Genomic DNA, 12251 nt, shown 5'->3' on the forward strand with positions numbered 1-12251 from the left:
TTCCTCTCTGGAGGTGTGTGGTTTTATCTTTAAATTATCACTGTACTGCAAAAGATTTGAAATGCTTGTTATTGTCTTTATTGCAACTCCTGCTAAAGAAATTATGGATTCAATCCTCCAAAGAAAAACATGGAGCAGCTGAACATTCAGGCTTTTCGAAATATGTAAATTAGTGGTCGATTTTTACCCTTTTCACCAATTGGAACTATAGTGCAGTTCGAATTCATACTAGGTGAATAAAGGCGGACTATAACGCAAGGCATTCTGGGTAAATACAACCAAAACAAATCAGAGTTGAATTCTAGCAAGAGAGCTAGCTGGTGGTCTTTTACCAAAGGGAGAAAAAGCAAATCCAACAATGAAGCCACTCTATTTTTGTTTCCATTTCACTTTGAAGGAAGTTCCACTCAGCGTCTTCTAAAGATCTGAAATTTTGGATCTAGAACCGCCACTGCTTGTCTTTACATTACTGCATCGAAAGTGTTAGCTTATTGCTGGAACGCTACGTGAACACAGCGTTTGTTGGCCACCACACCGAAACTTTCGGTTAACAGTAAAGTCCTTCAAAAAAAAAAAAAGAAAAACTATAGCATATACCAGATTAAACAGGCTACCACAACAAAATCTAAGACTTGTTATTAACACATAAAAAGGCGAACTTATTCCTTTAAGCGAATTTAAGAAAAATATTTGGTCTTGAACCGCCACTGTTTGCTGCAACACAACGCGTGAGCTCATCTCTCCGACGGCACGTGAACGCAGCGCTGCTCCCATCCTTCGTGAATGCAGCATAAACTGTTGAGGTGATCCATGGCAACAAGAGGGGCAGCAACCAACCGCCGAGCCAGTCTTTCGCTCTCTCCCAACTCTCTCCCATTGTCCCCTCCGGTCTCCGCTCTGTCCGGTACATGTAGCCGGAATGCTTCGGGGAGGAATCACTCCTAACGGCTGCCGCTGAGAAACGGTACCAAGGTGACCGACTGGGAGGGAGGCAGCCCGCCCGCCCGCCGCCCGGAGAACCGGAGCTCCACATCAGCGCCAGGTGCCCGCACTACGACCCGCTGATAACGGCCGGATGCGATGCTAGTAGCTGGTCTTTTCTGGGGTTGAATCGGTAAAATCTGACCCTTTAGTTCATTATTAACGGGAAGCGGACAAAAATGAAAGCGGGTTGTGTGTCAGAAAGGCTTGATATTTTTGATTAACTCTTGCCGTGCCTCGCTGAAACACGCTGTCCCAGCTCTGTGCGTCTCTGCGCCGTCTCGCCCCCCGTCCAGTTAACCATCGCTGCCCTTATCGCGCTCAAGCATCATCGTGAAGATGGCGACTGGGTCGGGCTGGCAGCAGTGTTACCTCCCCACCGGTCAGGGGAAATTTACTTCTTCATCCACCACCTCTTTCCAGTCCGGCGTCGCCATGGAATATACCCAGGACCTGCACCTGAGGATGAGCAAGAAGATCGCACAGCTAACCAAGGTAAGCAGAATTCTTCCACCGGACTCCATTGTTTTTTCCTCACATTTAACAGGAAATATTTAAATATTGAACAAAACAAATAGATGCAAAAACATGATGACTTCCGACTGGATTTAGGGTGTGTTCTAGTACATTCGGGATCTATTATGATTGAATATAACTTTGCAAGTCAATTTGTATAAAATTAAATCTGAAAGTTTATAACTTAAGACCAACTTGCCCAAAAAAATTAAAAGGGAAACACTTAAATGTTCCTCGCTAATTTAAAAGTTTTAATTTATTAAAACATATTCTGGATTATTATTTATTATGACCAGAGTTGGTATTCAATTACATTTACTTGAGTAACTTAAAAAAAAAGTTGAAGTACTTTTCCTATGCTGTACTTTTTACTTTTACTTGAGTATATTTATTTTGAAGTATCACTATGCTTTAGTAAAATTTCTGGATTCTTTACCCACTAAATGGAAAAACAAACATCGTTTTAACACAGACACACACCTGCAGTTTTTGTTGAAGTTTCAGAAGTTTTTTATTGAAAGACACTATTCTGGAAATTTTTTTCTTTTGCCTGATTGTTGTTTTTTGTTACTTACATGAATTATTGTCATTTTAAAATTCCCAAAATTTCACTTTTCTTTATATTTGGGTACGTCTGATGTAACTTTTAAAAATCAAATGATTGATAATTTATCATTTACTCAGTAGTTTTTACCAAATACTTTTTTACTCTTAATTGAGTAATTTCCAAGATGGTGACTTTTTACTTTAGCTTGAATAAAAGTATGTTGATGTCGTCCTACTCTGATTATGACCTAATTTTGGTTTGACTTCTACAAGCTTTAAATAATCAATGCTCCTATTTAAAATGTGTGCCTTGTCGTAGCTGCTTCTGCACACCTGAACCCAATGAATGGGCCATGAGAAAAGGCTGGAGTTAATGAACTCATTTGACTCAGGTGTGCTGAGGCTGCTGCACTATGAGGACAAACACTTCTACAGGTTCAGCTCATTAATTTTGAATATCATTATAACAGAGTTAATTTAGTCCAGTAACTCTAGATTCATTATGTGTGAGGTGATACATTTAAAATGTTTTTCTGAGTTACAGATTATGATTGAGACTTACAGCAATGAAAATCAACATTTTAGTTCACCTGAATCTTCTCTATCAATATAATTTAATACAGTATAGTGATGGCACTGCTTTCATTCTTGCTTAATTTTCCGTTTGACATTCTGATGAATTCTCTGTGGAGTTTCCACCAAACACAATGATGCTATAGTCATTAAACCAGATATTTATGTTTTTGACAGTGATATGTTTTCCTTCTGCATAACTTTCCATTAACTAGCTTGGATATTGTAGCTTGTGCTTAGCAAGAGTCTTTAGCATTGATGTTTTGTGGCTGAGGAGCCTTCTTCATGATTGTGGAGACTAAAGAAATATTATTTTCTAATTTGTATTATTAGTTAAACGTCCTAAATAACATAATTTTGTGTTTTCCTTAGCTGAAAGATATAGTCATCAAAATGAGTAAAAACGAACACTTGGAATATATATAACTGTTTCTAATGAGTATGTTTTCACGTTTTGCGCCAACTTACTGAAATAAGCCAAATTTTTGTTGATATTCTAATTTATTACGACTCACCTAGAGATAGACTGAAAAGAAAAAAAATCACACGTTTCTAATTTTTATCCTTTTGTAGTTAAACATTTATTGTCTTGGAGTTGACTGTCTGAAATTCAGAATAAACAGAACATCCAGAGCAACGTTGCATGGAAAGCTGTGGGTATTGTTTATGTGTTAGATTTCTGAGCTCGTTCTGAGGGATTTGTTTTTAGCCAGATGGCTGGGATGATCCACTTGTGGGCTTTCACTGGTATTTCAAATGGATATGAAACAATCTTTTGCCCTGAGGATCACAGCTTTCATCCGACTCTTACCAAAATGAAAACGTCTAACATAGTGTAGCAATCGCTCTGGAAGATTCAGTCGTGCTAAGGCAGGTTTGGGCCCTCAGTCTGTCATTATGGAGCCTTAAATGTTTGTCAGGGGGCTTTTCTGTGATCTAAAGTATGTGTCAGAGAGTATCCAATGCTGACTCAACATAAAATCTGTGCTTTTTGCAGGGTTTGCAGGATGTAGCATATTGGAGTAGCTCGGTTACATTAGCTTTGGTTTGTTCTTGTTGCACGTTTAGATGGTTACTCCAAACATGCAAGAATGCTGTGCAATTTTTGTTCTCACTTTTTTTTGCTTTTGCACAGTTGGTATTATGAGTAACTGTGATAACAAGGTATAGTTTTTGGAACCAGAGGAGCTAATTAGCATCTTGAAAGCTCAATTAATACCTGAACTATGAGGAGTTGAAAAGGAGGCTTTATGGATGCAAAGCAGAGAAAAACAGAGGAAGTTCAATCATCTCGTATATTGATTATACTGGGCAAGAGTGATCTCCCCATACCGTACAGACAGGCAGAAATTTATAGAGGAGTGCTTGCAAACGACTGACGTTACAGTGAAATATCTCTGTTAGCATGTCATAGCATTCATGAGTCTATCATACAGCAACTGTCTTCAGTCAGAGGCCACTTCAGAGTCTCTGCGAGACTGACTGCTACACAGCATCACATCCACAACCAGACTTTCATTTCTCATTCACATCTCCTCAAACAAACCAGACTTTCTAGAGTTTGATTAAAGCGGACCAAACAGGACTGGTGTGAACGCATCCATAGGAGCCAAAATGAAAGGAGCCAAAATTATCATCCTTTTAAAGCCTTTGCAACAGAACAAAATCGGTAGTTAAAAATGGCCGACAAGAGAAAACTAAATCACATGAAGTTTGTATAAAGTTGTTTCTGGGAACTGGAACAACAGTAGATGGTATTTTCATGAGCCAGTCCGCACACATTCCCACTGGCGACACGTCTGAGCCTCGCCTCTCTCCAGTGCCGTGCTGAGTGAGGCCACAACAACAAAGCTGGGGAATCGGCCTGCAGTGTTCAGGCCATCTGCTGCTCACACTGACCGCTGATCTCCGCTGAGCGGGAGAGGCGTTCAGGAATAAATATCAACCTTGAAACCTCACCGATCTGCCTCCTCAACCCTCTGACATCCCAGCCTGAGAGATTTCCAGCTGCTGAGGACAAACCCACAGGGACTGAAAATGTTTGGGAAAGAGCTGCTACTTTAGCAATAGATTTATTCTAATGATTAATCAATTAATATGCAAAAAATTAGTCAAATTCTGTAGATTTTCCATTCATGCTTATTTTAAACAATATTACAAATGCAACAAAATACAAATAAAAAATTTACTTCTTTTTTAAATGAGAAAATAAACATTTTATTACCTAAAATGCAACAATAGCATTTCTTTAGCTAAAAACTAGGCCACTTGAGGAGGTCTGGGTAGAACATACTTGCAAACAAAGAAGATTTTTATCACAATATTTTGCAATATCATGATAACATTAAATATTATGATAAAATAACTATTTATTACTATTTATGGGTAACAAATAATTTTGTTGGATGGCGAGTGCACAGTATGGCATTCATGGCGCCACAGACACAAATATTCCTGAAAACTTTCTCATCTGAAATGGGTTTCTCCAGGATGCCATAAAAATGTGATTTATATCACTGAATTACACACTGTAACTGCATTTAATCATATTTTTGAATTTATTGATGTTTATTGATGCAACAAGTGGAGAAAATAGCCAGTAAATAACATTTCTGATCATACAAATTTAACCTCAGTAAGAATAAATCAAAATTCTCACTGTGAGAATTTTCTCTGACAAATGAGTGGGCAGCTTTATCTGAATGTCTTGTTTTTTTTCAGCAGTTGGCTATTATTTTAGCTAGTCTGTATGCTCAAGTTAACCATTAATCTGGTCCTTACTTAATTGGTAAATTAACAGTCTGGTTGAAGATCATTTCAGTGATTGATTCATCATGATTAATCCGATTATTTGTTTGTGTTTGATCTTGTATTTTGTCTGACCAGCCTTCTCGTTTAATATTTCTATAAACCATTTCCTGCCTATCTTTTCATCTTTTTCTCATAATTTTAAACCCTACAATCCGCAGAAAGACGGTTTCCATCTCTGTGCTCCTGACAAATTGTCTCTATAGGCGTTTCATGCATAGGGAGTGAGTGGGTCATTGATTGCAGCTCTCCAGCGGCTCTGAACCTCATGATTTGTGATGAAGGACCTGTTAGCCACCGCCGTTATTTAAGGCTCCTCGCAGTAATCTTTAATGCACAAAGCCGTTCTCATCGCCTTCTTGTTCAGCCTCTGTTCAGTTTTTTTCCCTTCCTTTTGAAAGCTTTATTTTGTGAGTTTTTATTTCTGTTCAAAAAGGTTGGATTTATTGTTAAGGAGGCAGTGCAGAGACTTTGCTGCCATGGCAACACATTTTATATAAATTATAGTTCAAAGCTCTTGCATGTAGCTCTTGTCAGACCTGAGGTTTGGGAAGTCCAATGCAACATGTCTGCTCACTTCATCAAGACAATGATGTAGAAAATAATGTGTGTGTGTGTGTGTGTGTGTGTGTGTGTGTGTGTGTGTGTGTGTGTGTGTGTTTCATCAGCAATGCCTGACTGACTTTCGTCTTCAAGTGAGTGAGTCAGAAATAGACCTCTGAGCTCTCATGTTTTTCCTGATGAAGGGATTCAAAGAGACAGAGAGTCAAATGCAGTTGTGTTGACTCTCTCTCCCTTTCTCTGTGTGTGTGTGTGTGTGTAGCATTGTTTTCCTCATAAATAGACCAATACTGAGACACATATTTAAATACTTTCTTTTTTTGATGCCTCAAAAACATTCAGATGACAACATTTTACTTTAAATCAATGTAAACACTTTGTGATTACATTATTATTGATATTTAGATGTGAAATTTGATTACCAACCACAGATTTTTAACCAAATATTATACAATTAAAAACCAGTCATTATAAATGAAAAACTGATATGTTGACTGTTCATTATTTCAGCTTTTATATATCAAGGCCAGTTTGCATCAACTTTAATTTGGGAAAAGTTTGTTTTGTCTTTATTTTTTACCTTTTACCAGGGCCTGTTTGGGTGCTTGAAATCTTTCAATTTCCGTTGGCTGTTTTCAAGGTTGATTTATGTGCGAACTCCTATTTTGTATTAAAACTGACCAGTTTAGTAATAAAGTGCAATCTAATGTTTGAGTAAAAGCCTGAACTGAGAAATAATCAAAACATTTTCTCAATGCGGGAAGTCAAATTACACCAAATTTATGTTAATTTGAATCACCAAAATAATTTCTATTTGCTAAATGCCAGCCAACTTGCCAAGAAAATATTCTGAGTTTTTTTTTGTAACTTTCTCAAACCACTGAGGTGTATACAGCGTTTTTGAGAGAGACATTTAAAAACACAATTTTGTTTGTTTTTTACATTATCACTGTTGTAGAATGAAGAAAACGGTCTCAACGGTTTAATAACATGAATAAATAATTTCATTTAATGTAATAGTTTAAGGAAGCACAGTTCACGTCTGTAATGGAGTAGTTCCTTTTTACATTAGTATCCATTAAGTTTTCTCTTACATCATCAAAGCTAAGTTCACACAAATCTAAAAACAAAAACAGTAACTGGATATCGAATTTATAAAATCTAAGTTGACGGCATGAGATTGGAATCTGGTTCTTGGCTTTTCTGCTAAAGCACCGAATCTACCGTCCTCAGTTGGCAGAAAAATGTGTGTGCTGAAGCCATAATTCAGGGGTGGTAGTGCAGTGATCCATGCAGCGAGGGGCGGGCAGGATTAGAAAGCAGATGGTCAGATTCACACTGAAACCAAATACCCGACACAGTGACTTTAATCTCTCTGCTATTTCTTCAACATAATCAACAAATTATCCTTTTAAATGCTGCCAAAGCTGCTAAATGACCTGTTAAATGAAGAAAAAAATCAACACACTTTGGATTTTTACTCCCATTTTCCTTAAATAGGTGAATTGAGAATGTGTTTCAGATCTAAAGGAGAGGAAATTAAACATATTTAGTCTCTGAAGTTTGTGTTTCGCTTTTGATGCACTTCCATTATGAGTAGTGGTAGGTAAGTTTTATCATGATATTCTGTTGTACTATTATGATAATGCTAAAAGTGACAATAACAACCATTTATTACTTATTTTTTAGGTAATTGTATAATTACTCTGCAATGTTGCTTCATTGCAGAGTCATTAGCCCCAAAAACACAAATACTCCTTTTGAAAGCCATTTCTATTTGTAATGCGCTTCTTTAGTCAGATAAAGCAAACAAGTGTAATTTGGATGGCTTAACTCCATAGTTTAACTGCATTGAATTATATTTTGAAGTTTATTAATATTGATTTGATGCTCTCCTGGAACCAACAATACTAAAACTGACAATCCTAACAATATAGACTGTTTTGTTTTAAACATTAATTGGAATTTATTGCAATAAATCACCATTTTAACTTATTGCCACGTTTAATGATACAATAAATGTCAACTTCTGTTTCATGGTAAGAAACCTGCTGTGTCTTCAGATGGACATATAAAAGATTTGTTTTTATTTTTATGCTACTACACTCCAATAAATGAAACGTTTTGTAGCACAGAAGTGTTTATAAGTCTCTGTTGTTGTTATGCTAAGTGTCTAAAGGTAACAGCTGTGTCCTTGAATCTGACATTTATTTCAGAAATACGAGGTGCATGATTCACTCAGGATTCCTGGATGCTTCCACATAACTTGTTCCAGTTTGTGAACATCCTCTGTGAAACTCTGCTTTTTCCTAAATTTGATTTCAAGCTTCTGAAAAAGGATCCTCAAAACGTGACATAGGGATTTCTGTCCAGTTTTACATTGGAGATGTCCGATAACAGAAACCAGGTCATTCAGGGTTAGAAGAACTTGTTAAAATCTTCTTTGCTTGTTAAGAGTTTTGTTTGCTGAACCTGGGGTTTTGTGAACAGAACTTGAAACATGAAGAAAAATGTATTTATTGATTGAGCATCTTCTGATTATGCATATAAAATATTTATTTTATTAAATAATTAAATGTTTTTGTTTGTTCCCCCCTATCCAAGGGGTGCGGCAACAAGACCTCCCTAAGATCACAGCATGTAGTAATTGTATGTGTTCACAGTTAATGTCATTAATTTGATCAGTCTATTTAATACTACCGGATCACATCGTGACTTATTTCCTTCTCTACGTTCAGATTGCTTATGAAAAGCCAAAACTGGAGGAAACGCAGAGAATGATATACAGTAGATGAAAAGGTGGAGACAAAAACAAACAAAAGGTGATTAAAGATAGTTATAAAAATGAAGATGTATAAATGTATGGGTGCGTTTTCCAGAAGCCAAGAAAGATGCATTACAACAATACCAGCTGTACTTTTTTCAGACAATCAAACAAACTAAAACTGTTCAAGCATTTTCTCAAGTACTTCTTCAACAACTGTTGAATATATTTTGCTTGAATTAATGGTTGTTACATTGATTACAGCAATCAATTGTTCTCCAGAGTGATTGCAGTGATTATGTTTCTGCACAACCATTTTCAGGTGTGGAGAAACGAATAAGTTGATTTTTTTCTTCCATTTGTTTAACAGTTGTTTTCATTTATTCGTCAGTCCATTCATCCATTTTTGCACTGGCTCCCTTTAACCATTCGTTTCCAAAGCAGGTACCATTTTATACCACAGCCAAGTTAATGTTTCCTTCAGTTGTTGCAATAGTTCCCAGAGTCTAGGGATGTAACAGATTGCTCCTCAAAATACTCTCCAACTCATTCAGCTTTTTAATTTCTAAAAGTAGTTTTCTGAAAATGAAGGCTCGAGAGTGTGTTGCGTGTGTGTGTGTGTGTGTGTGTGTGTGGTGGCCTACTGCTACCGCTGTGAGACGAACAGCTTATTAACCTGTGCAGGAAGCTTCATCATTTATTGTCACAATTCATTGTCGGGTTTCATTTAGATACACCCCAACACACACATGCAGGAAGACTGGGACCGGCCTGGAGCTTTGTCCACAGATATAAAAACACAATCCACACACAGTGGAAGTGTGGCTTTGATGAGTCACTGTTAACATTGACCTTCAAGGTTTCCTCTGCCTTTGTTCAGCCGTAAACCATATTGCTTCCTCCTTTTTCTGGCCTGTTTAATTGGCTGATGCTGCAGTATTTCATGTTGGTGCTACAGGCAGGACGCAGCGCTGCTCCGATGCACAGCTGGCTGTAATGCGTACCTGATTAGTCAGACAGATCCTCCTAAGAGGCTGTCAGCATCTTCCACCTGTCTCCGTGTCGGTCGACGGCGTCTCTGTGATTTCTATTGTTCGTGTCTGACATGAGGAGAAACGGACACGAAGCCCGCCTCGCTGATGATTGGATGGTGTCTGTTTCAGAAATCCGTTTACTTAATCAAGCTGAATAAAATGCACAAAAACAGAAGAAGATGACTGAAAACAGGGGTGTGCATTTATCATTTATGATTTCAATTAATGATAAAGAAAATCAATAATAGTAAATTATATTTGTACTATTTTCTCCTATTTGTTCCACAAGAACATCAATAAATATCAGTAAATACAAAAATATAATTACATGCAGTTACTTTATGCAGCTTAGTGATGTAAATCACTCTTCTGAAGAAGCCTGTTTCAAATGGGAACGTTTTAAGAGCAGTATTTGTGTTTGATTGATGTACATAAAAATGGTTATAATAATTTTTAGCATTAACACAATAATAACACAAAACATTGCTGTGAAATTCTGAGTCCTAATCGAAAAGCTGTATTTTTTTCCTTCCTAAGCTATTAAAGTCTGGAGCATTGGAGAACTGTGTGAGCATTAGTTTGAAGTCAAAAATATCTTATTGGTCCCAAAGTAAAATTAAATTGGCATGACCTTTCCTGTTTAATCCACAGTTTTCACTCCAATAGTCTCTACTGTAGATTTTATTTAACTGCCATTCTGATACGTTCCCTTGCTGCCTTTATTGCATTTTTCTGCATTTTAGAAATCACCAATAACTTTCAAAAAATATTTTTTGAAAGTTGTCTGTATTTTTTCAATCTTCTGACTAAATTGATGGCATTTTTGTGACGTTATCAGTTCATTTCCTTTAATATTTCTCGTCCAAAAAACGGTTTTAGGAAAGAAGAATGTTTTCTAACAGAGTGTGTTCATTGAATGTTGGTTTAAACTTAGTTTTCTGTAAATTGAATATAAACACTGATAATGTTAAGCCCATGTAATTTGAACATTACAACATTGTCTCTTGTCTGTCCTGATGGGATTGCTGCTCATCACTTATTGATCCCAGATTCTCAGAAAGCTGATCCATATGTGAGAACAAGTCATGCATTTTGATGCTCATGTTACATCCATAGTTCAGAAAGTTTCCCTGACTGAGCAAAAACATTGCTATTTTTGCTATTTTTGCACCTCAAAATCACCCTAAAACAGTTGAAAAGCCCCAGACTGTTTTTTTGGCTGTTGACCGTGTTATCAGTGTTATTTGACATGTTTGTTGTTTTGGTTCAACCAAAGTATCTGACCCAAGTTATCACCGTTAGATGAAATAAAATAGTCTTCTGGTTAGAGATAATTATACGATCTCATATTTTGGCGGATATTGGACAGATTTCCAGTGTCAGTATTGAATAAGGCCTTCCTCATTAGTCTCAAATCAACAGTGAGGCTGCGTACACAAATGCAACCCAGATCTGAATTTTTGCCATTGCATCTGATTTTTTTTTCACAGCAGTCTGAATGGCCCATTTCTGATCTTTTCACTCCCGAAAAATAATCAGATGTTTAACCACTTGTGCTACTGACATTGGACATGTTGAAAAGTTTCCAAAGCAGTCAGAACAGTTATGTCACATTTTATCAAAAGTTGACATGAGACATTCATCATAATTCTGCACCAGAAGAAGCCAGATGCAGTAAATCTGGATTTTGAAGTGAAGTGAATCACAACACAATCACATGCAGACAGTTGCATTTTGATTGCATTTAAATGACCATGCAAAAAAAAAAAATGTTTTCAACAAAAAAGTCATAATTAGGCACAAGCATATCATAAGATTGCTTAGAGTTTGGCACAGTGAAGTTAAAACTGGTTTTTATGCAATGGTTATGTTGGTTTAAAGTACATTTCTGGAATGGGCCCAATATTTATGACCAGAGTCAGAAACTGCGATTTCTGTTGGGTATTATGCGTCTCTCCTCTCAACTAAAAGTCAGAACAACTCTGCTGGTTATTAGGGAAGGGTCAGGTCTACAGCATCAGGAAGCTGGTTTCATCTTTTTTCCTCCAGTAGGAAGAAAAACGAAGAAGTTTCATCCTCTTTGTTCCCTGAATGTCTTGCTCTCCGGTTCCTTTGTTATAAATTGCCTCTCTGTGTTCATGGTCGTCCAGCTGAGAAGAAGGAATCTGTCTCAAGTTTTTTGTCAGACTTGTTCAAAGTCAAGAGATATGGCACAGTTACAAAGAGCACAACATTCTCAACTTTAAGTCTGGAATGGCGTAGAAAGCGTCATGACAACCTCACTGATCTGTGATCGGTTAAGACTCTCAGGTGATGTTACTGACTTATGGGGGTTTGTCCCTTGGCCTGTCACTTTCATACTGAACAGTAATGATGTCATTTTGAGACCATTTCAACTAGTAGAGTAATAATAGTAAAGGCATAATGTGTACGCTCTCTCAGAGACCAAAACACTAATATTCAGCCAA

The 12251-nt window shown here is 37.0% G+C and overlaps 1 protein-coding gene across 4 annotated transcripts in view; it reads left to right on the forward strand.

Moving 5' to 3' along the window:
* The first annotated feature begins 783 nt into the window (after positions 1–783).
* Positions 784–12251, forward strand: part of LOC129375430 (protein FAM184A-like) — a 171616-nt gene continuing 160148 nt past the window's right edge. For 2 of the 4 annotated variants that reach the window (XM_055054505.1, XM_055054504.1), the window contains exon 1: positions 784–1476. In XM_055054505.1, the coding sequence (XP_054910480.1) occupies positions 1321–1476 (156 nt within the window). In that variant the 5' untranslated portion in view covers positions 784–1320. The remainder of the gene's footprint in view (positions 1477–12251) is intronic. The other 2 variants (XM_055054506.1, XM_055054507.1) reach the window with 1 other exon arrangement.

Source organism: Poeciliopsis prolifica, unplaced genomic scaffold (genome assembly GCF_027474105.1).
Source record: "Poeciliopsis prolifica strain line A6 unplaced genomic scaffold, Auburn_PproV2 SCAFFOLD039, whole genome shotgun sequence".
NCBI classification, from domain to species: domain Eukaryota; kingdom Metazoa; phylum Chordata; class Actinopteri; order Cyprinodontiformes; family Poeciliidae; genus Poeciliopsis; species Poeciliopsis prolifica.